The sequence below is a fragment of the Centropristis striata genome, chromosome 15 (assembly GCF_030273125.1).
Source record: "Centropristis striata isolate RG_2023a ecotype Rhode Island chromosome 15, C.striata_1.0, whole genome shotgun sequence".
Classification (NCBI taxonomy): Eukaryota; Metazoa; Chordata; class Actinopteri; order Perciformes; family Serranidae; genus Centropristis; species Centropristis striata.
Window position 1 is genome coordinate 34,155,053 of NC_081531.1, and position 20,404 is coordinate 34,175,456.

The 20,404-nt window shown below is 36.9% G+C and overlaps 1 protein-coding gene across 2 annotated transcripts; it reads right to left on the reverse strand.

Annotated features, from left to right (window-relative positions):
- Positions 1 to 1,102: 1,102 nt before the first annotated feature.
- srrt (serrate RNA effector molecule homolog (Arabidopsis)) lies at positions 1,103 to 20,404 on the reverse strand. 2 transcript variants are annotated; one of them, XM_059351384.1, is made up of 20 exons: positions 20,338 to 20,404; positions 18,161 to 18,279; positions 17,150 to 17,278; positions 16,920 to 17,066; positions 15,743 to 15,931; positions 14,047 to 14,216; positions 12,908 to 13,092; positions 11,177 to 11,287; positions 10,925 to 11,087; positions 10,675 to 10,823; positions 10,076 to 10,137; positions 9,836 to 9,914; positions 8,261 to 8,458; positions 7,635 to 7,802; positions 7,395 to 7,548; positions 5,333 to 5,526; positions 4,171 to 4,327; positions 3,964 to 4,056; positions 1,833 to 1,932; positions 1,103 to 1,680 (listed from the first exon to the last, which is right to left on the reverse strand). In XM_059351384.1, the coding sequence occupies exons 2-20, from the start codon at positions 18,277 to 18,279 to the stop codon at positions 1,605 to 1,607; spliced, it is 2,643 nt and encodes an 880-aa protein (XP_059207367.1). In that variant the 5' UTR covers positions 20,338 to 20,404; the 3' UTR covers positions 1,103 to 1,604. The 2 variants fall into 2 exon arrangements, with proteins under 2 accessions (XP_059207367.1, XP_059207368.1); XM_059351385.1 differs by having other exon boundaries at positions 1,627 to 1,680; positions 1,822 to 1,932.

The following is a 20,404-nucleotide window of genomic DNA, read 5'->3' on the forward strand; positions in this document are numbered from 1 at the left end:
CCACATATATATATATATTCATAATCCCAACAAAAATGAGGTTGTTTCCCAGTTCTTACATGTGATTTACATATTATATAATATTACCACCACTGCAAGGCTTATGCAGTTTTGCATTATTTTTGATAAGTCCCCTTCATGAAATTGATAGCCACAACAAAAATATTTTATACAGGAAAAGGTAAAGCATGGGTTATTTATATTTACTCACCCCATAGTCAAAGTGTGTGGAATAAAACCTCCTATGGCTCAGGTTTAGTGCATATTTGCAGTAATAGTACCCTGTTAATCCTACACTTCAAGAGCAATATCAAAATATATATTTAGGCTGTCATGGGCAGAAATTTCACACAAACACATTTTTAAAAGAAAGTTACTTTTACTCAACCAATATATAATAGCTAGTTGGCACTGTCCATGTCATCACATTGATTAAGAAACATTGTACAAGTGGTGCAATAAATAAAATGCATATTTTCATGTCAAAATTTTCATTTTCAAGTACGCAAAAATATTAGTTTTTGGACTGTAAAAAGTGGAGAGGTTCAAATACTGCAGCCAGCACAAATGCACACATGTAATGTAATGGTTTACCAGGAGAGGGCAACCATTCCTCACATCTGCTTCACTTTATCCACCAGAGGGACTGGGAGAAAATCACTAAATAAACATGTTTTCCATAACATATTGTCAGTTACCAATTTGTTTAATGAAAACCATGATCCCAAGTTAAACGTAGATGGTACACATATCCATTAAAATAGTTTCAACAATATGCCGTTATGATCTTTTTCAAGATTTACATTTGATTTAGATATCTGTACGCTTCGTTCTTCCCAAACTGCTCTTATCCCATTGTATTTTGGTCTGATAATCATAGTAGGTTATCTTTGAAAGTTTGGCAACATAGCACTATTTATTTACAATGATAAATTATTTTATAGCGATTTGAATGCAAACATTTCAGATATAAAAAATATTTATCATTATCTTGGGTAAATACCATTCATTCGTTATACTCCCTCTTTCTCTGTCTTTGTGATTTTGCCAGCTACTTTAACCCATTGAAGCCTAGAAAGTCGTTTTGTAGTATTTGTATGAGCTCTCAAATACTTTTTGAATTTCATTTCTATCTGCTACAGAGGCTGAAAAATCTATTATTTAAATTATTAAGACACTTCTGTTGAATTTCCAGAAAAACTTCAGGTTTTAGGGGCTTATTTTAAAATCACCCAGAGGTTTTACGGGCGTTTTAGGCGTCAACGGGTTAATTCCTTGAAGTATATGATGGATTTGAACTGTAAAAAGGTGGGAAAAAATCCCTCATCAATATCTGAATATTTGGTATTTTAGTGTGTCAGTATGATTCTGAAGTAACATTGTTTCTTTTTTATTCTCCTCTTTCTCTTCCAACAATTAAAAACATAGTAATGTAGTCTGATCACAACTTTATTGAGGAAACAGTTTACAGCAGAACTTTGTTCTTGTTGCACAATAATTACAAAGTGAAATATTAAGTGAGAGAGTGAGAATCTAACAACTACAAAAAGCAACAAGAACACAACACTGGCATGAGTGAAGACTGAAAGGATCAAGTGAAGCTTCTAAAAGAAGTCCATGTCATCCGGTGCATCGAGGTCACGATATTCAACGATGTTGCGTGGATCACCGCGTGACATTCTGAGGTGGTTGAAAGTGCGAGAAGAAGAAAAGCAACAACCCAGGAAAGAGGAGAAGATTTTTTTTGTAAATAAGATGTATTAATATTCTCCAAGAGTAAAAAATAGAGACCTCTCATAGCCAAATAAAGATCAGACGTACAGTGGTCTCACCTGAGGTTGCGTGGCTTTCCCAGGTAGCCACCTTGCCCGCGGAAGTTGTCATAGTTGCCTCTGCCTCCTCCGTATTGGTTGGGAGGGTAAGGAGGTCCACCTGTGGAAAATAATCAATCCATATAAACTCACAAGTATTTGTGCAAATCATATCCACAACAGTCTTCCCCCACTTGGAGATAAGTATGATTAATAAGTCAAATAAACGCTAATGCTCCGTTGCAATCAAAGTTGGAGGTCGAACATTCCCAGTTGAAATTTCCAACATTGATTCATTAGAAATGCTTGATTTTTAGGTCAGTTTGGAGTCAGACTTTTCCCTAAATTAAATTCATAATTTTCCCCCTGCAACACAAAATTATATTCTGCAACTCTGTATGCTACCGCTGAAAGATTGAACTATGAAAAGATGAACAACAATACAATAATAACCCAACATTTATAAACATAAAAGCGTGTGAAGCCCAGAAACTGTAAAACCAGGCATTAGAGTCCAAACTTAAACTTTCCAACAGTCCTTGAATTTATCATAGGTTATGAAAGTTTCAATACAGAAAAAGTAACCAAAATGAGGCTTAAAATTGTGATATTTTCTATCAAAATCACTTTATTCTGAAAGTCTCATTTAAAACTAGATCCTGTTCAAAACCTTAAATTGCTCCTCAGTGACACTGTGAAGCCCTGATTGATTCTGCTGAGACAAATGGTCACGTGACAAATATTCACTGGAAATCTATTTACACAGAGTGGAGAGGAGAGGACAGGAGAGGTTGTAAAAATGCAAATAGTTCAATAGCATGGGGAGACCCACACCAAAGTGTTGTATATATTTATTCCATTTTATTCAAATAAGAAAAAAAATCGTTAGAGAAATTCAATTTGCATGTTTTTGTCTTTATGATGCATGGCATTTAAACTGTTCTAGTTGAGTGTCTTCCCACGCATAGCCATGATTGTGCTGATTCCATAGAGCTGCAGGACTTATACATTTTATATATTGCAGTGAAGTACAAGGCCACAGTGAGTAAAAAGAGAAAAAAATGCCCTAAAACGGCTTGTTGGGGTTCAGAGGGTAAAGGGACAACATAACCCTAAATGTCAAGTTCATTTTAGTCGATGAATGAAATCAATAATTCCTCGTCAGTCAGGCGGAGTGTTAGCCTGGGTATACCCATACTGCCTTGAGCGCTCAAATTTAATTTCGAACCTCCAGGCAGTCTGGAAACCAGGGAGGTTTCTTAGCCCTGTTTTAGGATCCAATCACAGAGCGGGGAGGGACGGCAAGACGATGACGCGTACTACTCGGCAGACGGAAGCTTGTAGTTTTGTAGTTTTCTTACGGATCCAACATGGCTGCAGCAGACACGAAACTCTCTTTAGCTGTAGATGGTGTTTTAAATATTTTAGAGCCAAAGTTGATTTTAAAAGAAGAACGTTTGACTTTACACTCCTGTTTCACCACCAAAAAGGATGTTTTAGCCTTGCTTCCGACAGGATTTGGAAAAAGTCTAATCTACTGATCTACCAACTAGCGCTGCTACTAGCGCCGCTACTAGCCCCACTACTAGCTCCACTACTAGCCCCGCTACTAGCTCCACTACTAGCCCCACTACTAGCTCCACTACTAGCCCCACTACTAGCTCCACTACTAGCTCCACTACTAGCCCCGCTACTAGCTCCACTACTAGCTTCACTACTAGCTCCACTACTAGCTCCACTACTAGCTCCACTACTAGCCCCACTACTAGCTCCACTACTAGCTTCACTACTAGCTCCACTACTAGCCCCACTACTAGCCCCGCTACCGTAACGCCGGTGATCTCGCAACGAGCCGGCGGACAGCGGAGCCCCCAGAGACCCGCAGCAGCTTGTTTATTGCCCATAAAATCAGTGGATGTGTGTGGCTGAATGACATGAGAATGATATTCTAAGCGCCCAATAAACGGCTCTGGAGGATCGTAAACCACGCCTCCTCTACGGAGAAATGAACGGCTGGTTTCCAGACCTAATCTCTTTTGTGATTAGTCTGGTGTTAGCCAGGCTAGCAGAGTGTATGGTCAGATAGGCGGAGTGTGCCAGACCCAATATAATGGTAGAGTGAAGCTGCACTACACAGTAGTAGATAACATACCACCATAGCCCATCAGTGGTGGACGAGGCTGTCCGAAGCCCATTGGGCCCTGAGGTCCTTGAGGAGGAAATGGCATGCTGGGAGTAAGCAAACCTGCAAGAGAAAAAGAGAACAAGAGACTCCATTATTAAAGCCCTGGTCCACCGCAGTGAACACAAAAATCCTTTATCATGAGTATCTCAGTCAACTAGGGAGGAATGTGCCAACCTTGCCCTGGGCCTGGGAGAGGAGGAAGCTTCATCTCTGGCAGCGACGGTCTCTTGGCATCCATCAAGAAGTTGTTGAAGAACACCACTTCCTTTTTCACCTCTTCAATTTTGTCCCCGTGTTTGTTCAGGATGTGTTTCCGTACAAACTCTGGACCCTGGAAAGTCAAAGTCAAGTCAAGTCAAAGTTTATTTATAGACATTTAAAAACAACCTCAGTTGACCAAAGTGCTGTACAGTTATTAAAATAGAATAAATCATACACAAAGAGGTATAAATAAAAACAATGAAAACAATAAAATACTAAAAACAGTAAAACAATAAAATAAAATAGAATAAAATAGGGTAACACTTTACAATAACCATCATTTATAAATGGTAAACAGATTTATTAATGTTTAATCATCATTTATAAACTGTATATAGACCATTTAGAATGGTAAATACATCATTTATTAACGTTTAACTAACTAGATCATTCATAAATGACAAATAGATGGTATATTAATGTAAGTTTATAGTTACTTTACAATTAAGAAACCAATAAATTATAATTAATAGTTTATTAATAGTTTTAGTTACACTCATTTTAACACCATATTAAGTATGTTAATGATTTGAAATGATTCATATACCTTTAAGAAATTGGTTGAAAACATTTAAAGATTAAATATGTATAGCACTTTGTAAATGGTTAATAACTGGTTTATAAACCATCTATAAACATTATTTAGTTGGTTATTGTAAAGTGTTACCTAAAATAGTAATAAAAGCTCAATCCAAAACAGAGTTAGAGATAAAAAAAAGACAAATAAAAAGGGTAAAAAAAGAAAGTCAAGGATTCTTGCCTAGCTGGGACTGAACGCCAAGGAGAATAAATAGGTTTTTAATAATGTTTTAAAGTGCTCAACAGACAGAACAGGTAGGCTGCTCCACAGCTTTAGTAACATGAAATGCAAAAGGTCTGTTGCTAATGCATCACAAACAGAATGAGGCAACAAAACCGTGACAGTGAAGCAATACAGGTAATGTACATGACCTCTAATGGTTTTGCAGGTCAGGATATAAATCACAAAAAAAATGTGAAGAGAATTCAGCTAAATCGGGTCACAATACCTCAGAGTTTTGTGCTGTCCTGAATACGTTGTTTTACGAGCACTCACCTTAAATTTCTTGCCACTAAGAGGGCAGAGCCACTTGTCCTTCCCCAGCTCCTGAGTGTTGGCGTTCACAAACTTCTCCACTTCCTCCTCTGGATCCTTGCGGCCCATCTTCCCTGCCTCCTCCTCAGACAGGACTTCTTTTAACCCAAACAAAGGACCCAGCTTCTCCTCCATCATGTTCTGCCACTGTTGCACTGTGACAAACACATGCAAAAAATGGTCTATGCATTGTGAAGTGTACTATACTTGTTGTTTGCAACAACTCTTTGTCTTTTACAAGAAGAAACACCTAATAAAATTGCATTACGAAATTTAAATTAACATATATAGAAGTAAGAAAGAGAAAAGAGAGAAAGAAAGAATAAATAAATAATAATAATATAAAAAATAAATACACAACAAATACACCAAAATTAAGAGCATGGGTATTAACAGCAGAACAAAGTTTAGAGGTGGAAAGACTAACTTTTAGAAATAGGGAACAAATACATATTTGGAATAAGTTATACTGTAAAGAAAGGCTGGTAAAAACAGTGGAATTATTTGATCAAATTAAGGAGATGAACTAAATGGTCCCCTCTCCAACACTAACACTCACATACACACACACACACAGATTCATGAACACGCACCACCCCTTATTTTCTCATTAGTCTATTTTAGTATATCTCAGTATTTTTATTTATTTATTTATTTTAATTGTTTTTTTTTTGTGTCGTTAGTTTGTTGTTAATTCCTTTTCTTGGAGATCCTCATTTGGGGAATACCAGTTTGCCTTGTATATATGTTTGTCTGTTTACCCTATGTTTTGTTATTTACTTTGTGAATATATACCGTGAAAAAAAAAAAAGGGGAAAAAAATGCAAGGTACAATACTGTAAAGAAAACGAAATGACTGATTATGTTTGTGAAAGTAAGAAGCCTTGCAATAAAGTATTAAAAAAAATAATATATAAATAAAATATTACTAAAAACATTTTTTTAAAGCAGACCTATCATTATATCATTCATCCATGATTTGTAAACAATTAAGGAAATTGTAAAAGACATTCCTCATTTTCCAAAATGTATTTAGCTTTTTTCTTTTTCTTTTGAAAAACAGCTCATCTTTTCAAGAGCATTGTAAAAGTAATTTCTTTTAGTCACCGGAAAATTCCAGCAATTTATTCCACAACCAGGTAATACGCTTGGCCTCCAACAAGCAAATACTGAGCAGGGACGTTACAGAGTTTGAGGGACAAAATCATCAGAGTAAATATTGAGAATACATCATTTAGGATTAAGGGGCACCCTTTTACCAATAATCTTGCTGGTTAAATCCAGCACCAAAAACATACAGGAACCCTTCTGGTCATTACATTTAAATGAAGCACACTTAAAAAAAAACCACTGTACCCACTACAAGATTTTACCAAAAGGTGTCACACTTAACTCAGCAACCCTGTTCAATTAGAGCGACTCCAGTCAAATGTCTTCTTTAAAATATTGGCAAAGTTTTAGTATTCTTTAAGACAAACTCTGCCGCGTCTCATCTCGTCAATTCAAAAATCTTGTGAACCTTCTAGCAACCAAACATGACATTCTCTGTGTGCATCTTCCTTAAACATGATTTTTTTGCATGTAATTGTTACTTTCACTCTTCTGGGTGCATTCACCTACAGTACAGGCCAAAAGTTTGGACACACCTTCTCATTCAATGTTTTTCCTTTATTTTCATGACTATTGACATTGAAAATTCATCAAAACTATTAATGAACACATGTGGAATTATGTACTTAACAAAAAAGTGTGAAATAACTGAAAACATGTCTTATATTCTAGTAAGCAAAGGGTGGTTACTTTGAGGAATCTAAAATACAAGACATGTTTTCAGTTATTTCACACTTTTTTTGTTAAGTACATAATTCCACATGTGTTCATTAATAGTTTTGATGCCTTCAGTGAGAATCTACAATGTAAATAGTCATGAAAATAAAGAAAAACGCATTGAATGAGATGGGTATGTCCAAACTTTTGGCCTGTACTGTATGTTACATCGCACAAACAAGGGAAACACACTGACCTTCTCCGTGGGCGATGCGGTTAGGAGGGATGGGTCCTCGTACATGGATCATGCCACAGCGATTGGGCATTTCATCCTCACTGGGGTATTCACAGGTGTTGTAGTAGTCGATCGAATGCACGACACGCAGATACAACAAAAGACGATCTAAGACCTGGAATATCAAGGATACACGTAACAAGGTCAATCCACAGAGAATAAACAGATAATAACAATACTCAATAACTGCAAGACTCAAACCTTGGCTAGTTTGTCGTCCCTCTCCACGGTGGTCTCTGTGGGGTTTCCTTCCTTGGTCTCCTCAGAATCCATCCCACTCCCTGAGCCCAGGAGCTCCTCCTCCTCAGCACTCACCTCCTCGATCAGGTAATCTGTGATGTTCTTCAAGATGGGGTTCTGAGCCTGCAACTTTTTAAATCAAACACCACACATTCAGGCGTTCTTGAAATACTGAAATTCACTAAAATCTATGCACTAAATCTATGCACGACACTTTGCTATGTTATTAATATTATTACTATTATTATTATTATTATATATACTGTTGCTGCCATTACTATTATTACTATATACTGTAATATACTACCATTATATTTATACTGGCCTTACCGGCCCTATTTATTATTATTATTACTATTATTATTATATATTATTATTATTATTATTATATTATTTTACTTGTAATTACTTTATTTATATTTTTCATTTTTATTTTATATTGTTTATTATCTATTATTACATATTATATTATATATATTATATACTGTACTATACTGTATTATTATTATTATCTATCTATCTATCTAATATCATTTGAGGTTTATCTGTTTGAATTATAAGTGGTGATGGTGAACTCAGTGCTGTACCTCTGCGCTCTCTCCGTGCCTCTCTTCCTGGGACTTTATGCTCCACAGGTCTCCTTTCTCATCCAGGGCATGGATGAGCTTGGCAGCCAGCTTGATGTCGTTGCGGAGCACCTGCTTGTGCTGAGTGATGCCATTAATGTTACGCACCCTCCGAGCCAGGTCTCTGTTCACCCCTGGTGCCAGTTCACAGTCTCGCAGCTGTGAAAAAAAGGAGGTAAAACAGAATTTTTTACAGCCTCAGCTGCCATTTCGGGGATTAAACAAGAAACAAAAACAGGTGCAAACTACATTCTAAAGCTCCGTTAATTCTAACAGGTTGAGATCAATTTAAGCTTTCTCTGCAGATAAGAATGGTAAAAGTATTTCACCACAATAAAAGAATGAAACAGAAAGGCTGTCTACATTAGTATTTGGCATGCATTTTAATTGAGAACAGAAAGTTCCATGCCATTTTGAAAGCAGACGTATCATTATGTCATTCATCCATGATTTGTATACAATTAAGGAAATTGTAAAAGACATTCCTCATTTTCCAAAATGTATTTAGCTTTTTTCTTTTTATTTTGAAAAACAGCTCATCTTTTCAAGAGCATTGTAAAAGTCATTTATTTTAGTCGTCGGAAAATTCCAGCAATTTAATATTTCTTCCACAAAAGTAAAAGTATTTTACCACAATAAAAGAACGAAACAGAAATGCTGTCTACATTAGTATTTGGCATGCATTTTAATTGAGAACAGAAAGTTCCATGCCAGCAACACATTCTGCTTTAGACAAGTCAAAAACAAGTGACTAACACAAAACAGGGAACAACTCAACACACAGATAATAAAACAGATGACCTTCTGCACAAAACACTTTGTGGCTTTTTGGAAAACACTGCAGAAACTGCATTCCACATTGCAATCCTTTTCTTGTAGTACGTACTGCAGCTGCCCTTACAGAAGACGTACAGTAACTCTTCATACGTCACACCTTGAACTTTGAACCTCTTGCTCAAATATGCTGCGCAGCAAAGCATGCTGACATGGAGACTGCAAAAACTAACCAGATGTAGTAGGACATCCTGGTATCCTGCATCTGACGTACTGTGTATTGGGATATACTAAATCTTATTCTGGCATAATAAATACTATAGTTATATTGATACTTGATATACAGTACAGGCCAAAAGTTTGGACACACCTTCTCATTCAATGTTTTTCCTTTATTTTCATGACTATTGACATTGTAAATTCATCAAAACTATTAATGAACACATGTGGAATTATGTACTTAACAAAAAAGTGTGAAATAACTGAAAACATGTCTTATATTCTAGTAAGCAAAGGGTGGTTACTTTGAGGAATCTAAAATACAAGACATGTTTTCAGTTATTTCACACTTTTTTTGTTAAGTACATAATTCCATATGTGTTCATTCATAGTTTTGATGCCTTCAGTGAGAATCTACAATGTAAATAGTCATGAAAATAAAGAAAAACGCATTGAATGAGATGGGTGTGTCCAAACTTTTGGCCTGTATTGTATTATGTTGCATATTACAATAACTTGATAACAGTAGTGTCAGTAACTCACCCGAATATTCTGCAGGTTCCAGCAAACTTCTTTGATGTTGACACTGCGGTCAAATGTTACCCAGCAGCGTCTGAAAAACCTGACAACAACAACAACAACAACAACAACAACACAGAGTTCATTTAACTAGTATTGCACAATTGTTGTAATCTCTTGCTTCAAACAATGTGTGACTTTATAAATGCAACTAACATCTTTCTTTTAGATTAAGAAATTTAAAGTTGTATTTTTTTAACAAACCTGCGCTCTGGATGGGGGTCAGACAAGCAAACACGCAGAAAGCCGGGGTACCGCCGGCAAAGCTGAGAGAAAAACATAAAAGGATATTGGATGAGTCAGCTATGTTTCTCAAGTTTACTAATTATTCAATCAACAGAAAAATAATCGCCTGTACCATTTTGATAATCGTTTTCTAAGTAATTTTGCATGTAAAAATGGCAAAAACATGCTGTTTTTAGCCTCTAAAATATCCACTCCTTTATATCATATTAAAATGAATATGTTTGGACTGAAAAAAAAGAAGACGTGTGGACATCAACACTAATTTGTAGACCAAATGAATAATTAAACTTATATATTGAATTTAACCCATTGAAGCTGGAAAGCGTTTACGTCGTTTTGTAGTATTTGTATAAGCTCTCAAATACTTTTTGAATTTCATTTCTATCTGCTACAGAGGCTGAAAAATCTATTATTTAGTAGAAGAGTTCACACTTTTTTTCCAGATTTTTCCAGAATTTCCAGAAAATTAGAGGCTTATTTTAAAATCGGCCAGCGGTTTTTCAGGCCTCAATGGGTTAAACCGAGACACAAATCCGGGCCATTAACATTATACTCACAGCAATAATCTCAGCCTTGGAAATGGTGGGAGCAATGCTCCTCATGAACAGGGAGCAGGTCCGGTGGAGAGGACGCGGCCGGGGAGAGTCATCTTTGGGTTTCTTTTCTTCTTTGTTGTCCTCCTCAGCGTTCTCCTTCGGTTTATCCTCTTCATCATTGGATGAGAAAGAGAGAAAAGTTACAAACGCTGGGGACACAGACACTGTATGGTGCTGCTAAAGATTAAACACCATGAACTTTACTCCTCACCTTCGCCCTCCTCTTCCTCCTCCTCATCCTTGTCCTCCACTTCTTCCTTCTTCACAGGTTTATCTGAGCAGTTGGAATTTGAGTCTGAATCGGAGTCAGAGTCGCTCTCTGAGGCGCTGCCTTCATCGTCGCTGTCTCCACTCCTCTTCCTCTTTCTCCTCGGCTGATAAATTACAATGAGAACATTTTAGGTTTTAGGTAAATATCTGTCTCCTGTAAGCAAATCATTTTAATAATGGAAGCAATACTAACTTTCTTGGATTCAGGCATTTCTTCTTTGGCAGCATCTTTCTCACCCTCTTCCTTCACGTCCTCTCCTTCTGCTGCAGCTGCTCTTTCTGTGCTGGCAGAGTCGCTCTCCTCCTGTAGAAAAGTTTACATTTAACCCATTGACGCCGGGAAAGCACTACCGCATTTCTACCATTAAACCCATCTGGAGATAATAATAATATTAATAATAATATATTAATATTAATAATAATAATAGGCTAATTGATTGTGATGATGATATAAGAAATCATGACTGTTTATGTCTTATATTACTTTATGCATCGTTGAGTACCCTGAAAAGTGCAATATATAAAATGTATTATTATTATTTATTATTATTATTATTATTATTTATTTTTATTATTACAGTAGGCTAATGAGAACTATGTCTTGTTCTTCCAATGGTCATATCATGTTTGCATCTTGCTAATGGGCATGTATTAGTATTATGCATAGGATTTTTTATTCAATCAAATGTAACATTTGCTGAGTTTGTTGATTTTTAAAAAAACTTTATTGAAGGTTTGGACAAATAAACTCAACTTCGTATGAAAGCCACGGGTATAAGCTCTCAAGTACTTTTTGAATTTCATTTTTATCTGCTACAGAGGCTGAAAAATCTATTATTTAGTAGGTGTTGAATTTCCAGAAAAACTTCAGGTCATTTGAAAATCGCCCATAGGTTTTCCAGGCATTTTTTTCCAGGCACTTTAGGCCTTAATGGGTTAATATAGCACAGAACTGGGAAATCTCTACTGCCTGGTAAAGACTGACAGAGAACAAAAACATACTGTGATGGCCCAATTTTGCCATTCATAAAACGACACCACCACTACAGTGAGAAGCTAATAAAAAGCGCCCAATGAAATGTCCACAGTTTCCAAAGATTAATGACATTTATTATAGCTTCTCAAACACAAACTATACTTTCTTCAAAAGACAAATAAATAATTTATAAATTCATCACATTTGTGCAGTCCAAAAGCTGTGTTCCTCCTACATGAGCTCTCTTCTCCACCAAGTGGTGGGAGGTTGAAACAAACAAACGATATGGCTTTTCCACATACCTTCTCATTTTTGTCTTTCTCTACTGAAGGTTTGTGGTGTTTTTGCTCAAAGAAACATGCAACTGAACCAAAAAATGTACTTAAAACTTCATGTGATTGTGAATAGAATTAAGAGACAAGTGCTTTTATAGATTAACTGCACAATAGGCTTTTACACTATAAGACGTGTACTTTATGTCTGACTTTATAATCAAACAAACCTGTGCACTAAGGTTGCTTTTGGGTTGATTTTCTTCTTTTTATAAACTATACGAGTGTGCCAAAACTCATTCACAACAAACTACTGTGAGCCTGGTTCTACTACATGGATGAAACTGCTCTCCATTATTTGGCATGTTAAAAAAAAAGGTTAAGTGGAGGAATAATAATGTCTCGTAAACTTATTAGCCACAAAATAAATATGAATATCTAAATTTCCCGCAATACATCCACCATAGGACCAGGCCCAACATATTAGCCAGTTTCCAAAGATTAATGACATTTATTATAGCTTCTCAAACACAAACTATACTTTCTTAATAAATAATTTATAACTTCATCACATTTGTGCAGTCCAAAAGCTGTGTTCCTCCTACATGACCTCTCTTCTCCACCAAGTGGTGGGAGGTTGAAACAAACAAACAAACAACATGGCTTTTCCACATACCTTCTCATTTTTGTCTTTCTCTACTGAAGGTTTGCGGTCACCGTCCAGGGGTTTGAGGTCTTCTCTCTTGAGAGGTTCTGCGCCCCCTGGAACAGAAGCAGGCTTCTCTCTTTCTTCCTCTTCTTCAGACGGCAGATCCAAGATGCGAAGATCGTGATCTGTGCCTCCCTCCATCTTTATCACAGCTGAAGGCAAGCAGTAAAGTCTACGGTTCAGGCTACAAGTGATGACGGTTGTTTTTCTTTAGGTACTATTAGGCCTGGGCCGATAATCAATAAATCAATTAATCGCACGATAAATTAAATTAACTCAATAATTTTGCCGGCCTCGATATATCGCCATGCGCATGCGTGTTTGTTTTCCTCGTCTGTTGCCTCCAAGCAGGCTGGATGACAAGAGGGTTCACTCTGTGCTGGATCTCTTTTGTTCCATAGCAGAATGAGCGGAGTGAACCCTCCTGTCAGTCATCCAGTCTCTTTGTCTCTGTGGGGAAGGCTGGGCCGCTAGCATTGGCTACACACAGAGTGCAGCAGGTGAGCCTCGTGCGGAGCAACGCCAGGAAAAAAGATAATTGCAAAGCCAAATGCCACAGCCCCGGTGTGGGAATATGTTGGTTTCAAACCGAATGAAAAAGGTGAGCCCATCAACACACGGACCAGCCTGTATGCCCAATTTGTTCAAAAGTGGTGGCAACAAAAAAAGCCACCACAACAAACTTGCATGCCCATCTAAAGCAGAACCACCCGACCCAGTTTTCCCAGCTGGGGAAAAAAACTGCACCTGGAGATGCAGAGCCTTCGTCCCGACAGTCAACACTGGTCGACAAAGTCAATATAAACGCTGTGCGCTCACAGAAAGTGGAGTTTGCTACATCGCAAAATAAATGCTGCCCTTTAAAAAAAAAAAAATGTTTGTTTTATTTATTTAGGATATTTAAACGTTCTTAAAATTACAATTACAATGGTAAAAAACACTGAGAAATAAAAGTGTATTGTATTTGAAAGGGTGTGCATTATTATGATATATTATCATGTTGACAATAATATCGTTTATCGGCAATAATTTGTGGGACAATATAACGTCCAGCAAAATGTGTTATCGTCCCAGGCCTAGGTACTATCAAGCAATTATAACCTCACCTGCATCCAGAACCTTGATGATGGCCGGGGTGTGTTCAATGTCTAGGGAGACATTATCGAACCAGCTGTTCTCCATCAGGAACATGAAGACGTTGAGGCGGTTGTGCAGGGCGCTCTGGGCCTCGGCCTTGAGCCGGCTGGACTCATCTGGGTGATACTTGGACCTGAACCTGTGTCCAGAGTTGGGTCCACAAAAAAGTGGGGAGGGAATGACGGGGGTTGGGATGAACGGGATGCAAAAGTTAGAGAACAAATGCATATTATATTTCCATTTTGCACACAAAAGCATTGAGAAATTATGTATTTGCAATATGCATTTTCTTTTCCTATATTTCCAACAAACAATATGTGTTTTAAATCCAGTTGTTTGTTTTTTGGGAGTTTTAGTATCTATGTAGACTATCAGAATTAAGATTGTGATTTCTGTATTTTCTTTAGCCCAGTCCTGGTGTTAGGTCATTCACTGTATGCATGTTTTGACTTATTACTGAACATTGTTTGATGTTAACTCACCAAAAATTAAGGAAAAAACACAACAGAGAGATTATGAAATGAAGCATTCACATTCAGAATTTCACATTAAAAATGTTGATCATTGAGTGGCTTACAGTTACCTTTTGTTCTGCCAGTTTATTAACAAATAAATACAGAGAGGGGGGTCTCTTCTGTGAAAATGCGCTCCACTTCACCCCAATGGTGTGTCTGTTTACACACAAATTCGGTTTTGGGATTCGATTTGATCCGAATAGAAAAAGAAGGTAGTGTAGAAAAAGCATAAAAGAAAAAAAAATCTCTCCGCGAAACACTTCTGTCTATCTAAAATCCCTGATACTGTGTGTCTAAGAGCAACTGCATTGTGCGCAGTGCATGCCCTGGCTGTCTAAACCGGTTCTTGCTGATGAGTTCCACTTTTTCTCATCTTCAAAAAAACGTCGTCAACGTAGTAGTAGGAAGGGAGGAAAGATGGGTTATTGCAAAAAAACAGAACAATTGAATGAAACCTGTGAAGTAAGTGTAATAAGCATTAACAGGCATTAAACAACTGTGAATCTTGGGAAGGTTACAACAGTAAATCAACCAAAACAATGAGGGTGTTTTTGCTCAAAGAAACATGCAACTGAACAAAAAAAATTACTTAAAACTTCATGTGATTGTGAATAGAATTAAGAGACAAGTGCTTTTATAGATTTACTGCACAATAGGCTTTTACACTATAAGACGTATACTTTATGTCTGACTTTATAATCAAACAAACCTGAGCACTAAGGTTGCTTTTGGGTTGATTTTCTTCTTTTTATAAACTATACAAGTGTGCCAAAACTCATTCACAACAAACTACTGTGAGCCTGGTTCTACTACATGGATGAAACTGCTCTCCATTATTTGGCATGTTAAAAAAAAAAAAGGTTAAGTGGAGGAAAAATAATGTCTCGTAAACTTATTAGCCACAAAATAAATATGAATATCTAAATTTCCCGCAATACATCCACCATAGGACCAGGCCCAACCTATTAGATTGTTATTAAAAAAAGCATGTATACCTTGTAATAATAATTAAATAATAAAAGGCCAACAGAAGAGCACCTGCACAACTTAAACTGAAATTAATATATAGTGCAGTTAAATGAAAAGACTTACTAGCACAACTAGATAACAACTTAATATTCATTATTAGTAAAGGCAACTGATTTCGTACCACTCTTCATCTTTATGAGCCAAAAAGAAGTCCTGCATCTGCTGTCGGCGGAAGTCGATCTTGTACTCATTGTATCGTTTGACCGCCTCCGTCTCGTCCACAGAATCGTCCAAAGACAACAGGAACTCCTTAAAGCTCTTCATTATGGGAGGGGGCGGACCCAGATCCATGTCATGGATGTTACCGAGCCTGATGAAAGAGGGACAAGTCAAAACTAGCAGCTATTCTTTGCATTAGTTTTGTGATAAAAGGAAAAAAAAAAACATACTGCGATTGCGGAATTCTTCCTGGCAAATGTGTGTTTTCTACAGGCCACTGTGTTTATGTTAAATAAAATTACATAAATATTCAGGGACAGACATATGTTATAGTGGCAGAAATTACTCCAAAGTTAATATTCAGGATTCCTATGCCTTTCCCACGTAAAATTAAAGCACAGTTTTTCACGCTTCTACAGCACCTTACAGCTGTGGTAAATTACATGAAAGTAATCGGTAACGCTTTATATTAAGGTCCTTGTAATAACCATTAATTAACAAGTACGGTAATAAGGCCCTTGTAAGTCCTTACAAGATGCTTATTAACATTATTGTGTGTTTATAAGCTTATATAAGTGTTAATAATGGCATTACAAACACCCATGACCACCATTATGTCTTTGCCATGCCTTTATTAATCTTATTTTGTTTGTTTATTGATATTAAAATATACTTTATTGCTCATCTATTATAAATTAACTATAAGTTAACTATGCTTTTTGCAACTACCGGATCTAAAGCGAGAACGATGCCTTATTACTTGTTAATTAATGGTTATAAAGGACCTTATTATAAAGCGTTACCAAGTAATCTCATTACTTCTCTTATTCATCACATTAAATAAAATATTATGTTTTGTACCAGCATTCTACAAAACAAATTAAAGGAACATGTTTCAAGATGTGTCGCCGTTTGTAAGTAGACTTAGCATCTTATATAAGGTACATTTCAAGCAGATTCAAGCACTTAATTCAAAATCCAAACACTTTTCAAACTTTGAAAACCCAAAAATTAAAATTTGTAGGTTTTCAAGGATTTCCAGCACCTGTAGGAACTCCAATTACAGAATCTTGAAACACGTTTAAAGCAACATTAAACTACAGAGCTCAGGCTCACTCAACTTGGATGTTATTTCTCACCTTGCCTGAATGGGGATGCCATGATGAGGCTGCATGAGGTGCAGGTCAGGATGGCCCCAGTGCTGTGGCGGGCCATAGCTTGGCCCTCCTCCACCACCATAACCCAAGTCATAGCCCCCACGGTAAGGCTCTCCTCCATGGTCATCCCTGCCAGGGACAGATAAAAAAAAACCATTAGAAACAGCAGGTACTGGCTGGAAAGACTGAATTTGTGTTGCAGTTTATCTCACCAGTCTCTTCGCATGCGTTTCTGCTGGGGACTCATGTCATGTCTGGGCGGGGTGAACCTCTCTCTACGACCTCTGTCGTAGTCCCGGTATTCTCCGCGGCTGCGTCGTTCCCTGCCTCTGTCCCACTCCCTGGGGAAATGATTTCAGGAAGCATGAAGATGAAATAAATTGGTTCAGGCTACAAACTTGTTCATTGTTCATATGTTTATTTGATATGTTTACCCTCCAACGGGAGAAAAAGGGACAATGCAAGCTTAGTTTAATTTATTATTAAGATCCCCATTAGCTGCAGCAAAGCCATAGCTATTCTTCCTGGGGTCCAACAGTATCAAATATACAGTTAAAAACACAAAACATAATAAAAATAAAAAATTAAAACAAAACAAAAATTATTCACATATTAATCCATATTACACACATCTCTAAATATATGTATACATCATTACAAAATATACTAACACATAATAGGCCTACATATGTTGTATATACACCTTCGTTCTACAGCATATACATTATAATAACACATATCATATATCTATAGAAATATACTACATACATATAAATATACCATGTTTTCTTATTTTGATAAAGAAAAAGAGAGGTATGAAAATAAGGAGAGTAGTGGAAAAAGGTTTCATTTTACTTCACATTTATTCTACTGTAACTTTAGAATATAATTTGTGTCAAACTACTTCTCTGCTCCGTGGTGGAGAAGTATGGGAATACTCTACTACTGTTGGAAAATTGTACAGCACATGTAAAATGTCGATGGAATATTGATATGTGGAATCAATAAAAAAGATAATTAAAAAAAAAAAAAAAAGAAAGAAGATGAAATAAAACGTTCAAATATAACACATACTGTCTCTAAACTCAGTTACATTCTGTGTGAGAATTCAAGAGAGACACCACTTGGATGCATGTTGTTTGAGATAAGGTGTCTGCATGGGCTTCATTTGAATCCTGTTTAAGACTGATAGCACTTTGGGTTTCCCCACATCTCTTTCTTACCTGTCGTTCCAGTCGTCTCTGCGCCTGTCTTCTCTTTCTCTTGAACGGTCATAGTCACTTCTCTCTCGTCTGAATTTGTCCCTTCTCCTTCGATCATACTCATCATCACTATCTCCCATCTCCACGAAGAGAGAGGGGAAAAAAAAAATCACGATTAGGTTTGGTATTTTATAGTTAACCTGAGAGCTTAGTAACATAATATAAACTAATTTGCATGAGTAAACTTGTGAATATTACTGGTTGTTACATGGAGCCTTGTACTAGCCAAGCAAGCATGCTAATAAGAAAAAGGCCTTTTGAACTAATAAATAGAGATGGGTGAATGATTCAGAAGCTTGTTTCACTGTTGGGAAGTGTGCCGTTTCAATCTTTTCACTCAGTGCTTGTATAAAATGAGGACTACCATGTGAATGATGACTTCTGAAGCTTGTTTATTAATTTATCAAAGAAAGAAACTGTAAAAACATTCTTCAAATCATAGGTTACAAACTTTTTGTTGGAAAAGAATAAACTGTTTGTACTAACTAGATTCTGTTCAAAACATGAAACTCTGCACTCCACTGTGACACTGTGAAGCCATGATTAATTCTGCTACAAATATTAATAAATATTAGACAGAAATGCAAGCTGTTTACACAGAGCAGAGAGGAGGGGACAGGAGAGGTTGCGAAAATGCAAATGGTATAGCATGTAGAGACCCAGTGTTTTTACAATATTCATAAGACTTGGAAAAGCGTTGTAAATATAGATTAAATGTATTCCATTAAAAAAAATATATCAGAGAAGTTCAATCTGTGTTTTTTTCTGTTTTTATGATGCATGGCATTTAAACTGTTCTATTCTTCACCAGAGTTGAGTGTTTTCCTACTTCTAGCCATGATTGTGCTGATTCTATTGAGGTACAGGACTCATAAATATTGCAGTGAATCACAAGGCCACAGTGTCATTATACGGGTGTTATTCTGCAGATTTTTAAACTGTTTCCACTTCTTGCCATGATTATGCCGAGTGCATAGAGGTGCAGAGCTTATATACTGCAGTAAATACAAGGCCACAGTGAGTAAAATGTAAAAAGAAACGCCCTGAAACTGGTTTCTTTCACAAGATACTCCCAAGGGGATAGGCAGTTCTGACAGTATAGTGTGAGTAAGATAGTCACTGTTTAAACATAATTGCTTGTCACAATGTGTTGGGCTAAAGAGGTGGTATATATGACAGAAGCTTCAGTCAAGAGAGAGGGAGAAACTTGATGAATATGGTCTGGATTTTTCGATGTGCAGCTCAAAGTAACCAGTTGGTTTAGATCAGTCCAAAACAGAATGCTGCAATAATTCTTGCCGCAGAGTGAACAGATGATCTTGAGTAGCTCATGATGTAGAGGTGATGGTCCATAACATAACAATGGCTAGCGCAGATACAGCAAGATAGCCAGGTATTTTTCTTGCACAGCAACATTTACTGATAGCGTAGAGCAAGGATGGGCAACTAGAGGCCCGGGGGCCTCATACAGCCCGCACCCTCACTTGAAGTGGCCCTCAGTACAACTACATGCATTTGAGCATGAAATCTTAAAAGTGCAGTGTAAAAATGCACAAAATTACTTCTTGCAAATTATGTTGGTCTGCTGTTCTTGCACTGATAAAAAAGAAATAAATCATAGTAAGTGGTTATTTTTTGTTTGCTTCAACCCTTTTGTATTCCTATTTATACTGTTATACATGCATTTGAGCATGAAATATGTTAAGATACTGCACTGTTAACATATCTAAAATAGCAGTTTCATCATATCTGGATAAGTGAACGGTCCTGTATGTGGCCCTGTGGTAGTGTCAATGAAAAATTGTGGCCCCCTCCAGCATTTAAGTTGCCCATCCCTGGCGTAGAGTGTGGAAATACAAATCACTAAATAATTTAGTTAATAAAACTTGCAACAAACGTGAGGATAAAGGTGTGGCTTCTCAAGTGGAGAGAAACAAAGGGAGGGAATGTATTCTCGTGTGGGTTAGCTAACGGTTAGCTTATATGCTAGCTAGTTAGACGATTAAGGTTGTAGTCCGATTTATGCAACAGACCATTTCGTTTATTCACTTTCTAAATCATCTAAATCAGAGAACGACCACTCTCTTGCTGGTTTGACCGCCATTAATACGATACAATATAAAATAGCATGTCAATACCTTAATAATGTTGTGCTTGAGTGATGTTCGTGTTCTTCTTCTCCGTCCCCGCTGCTGCTGTCTCTTC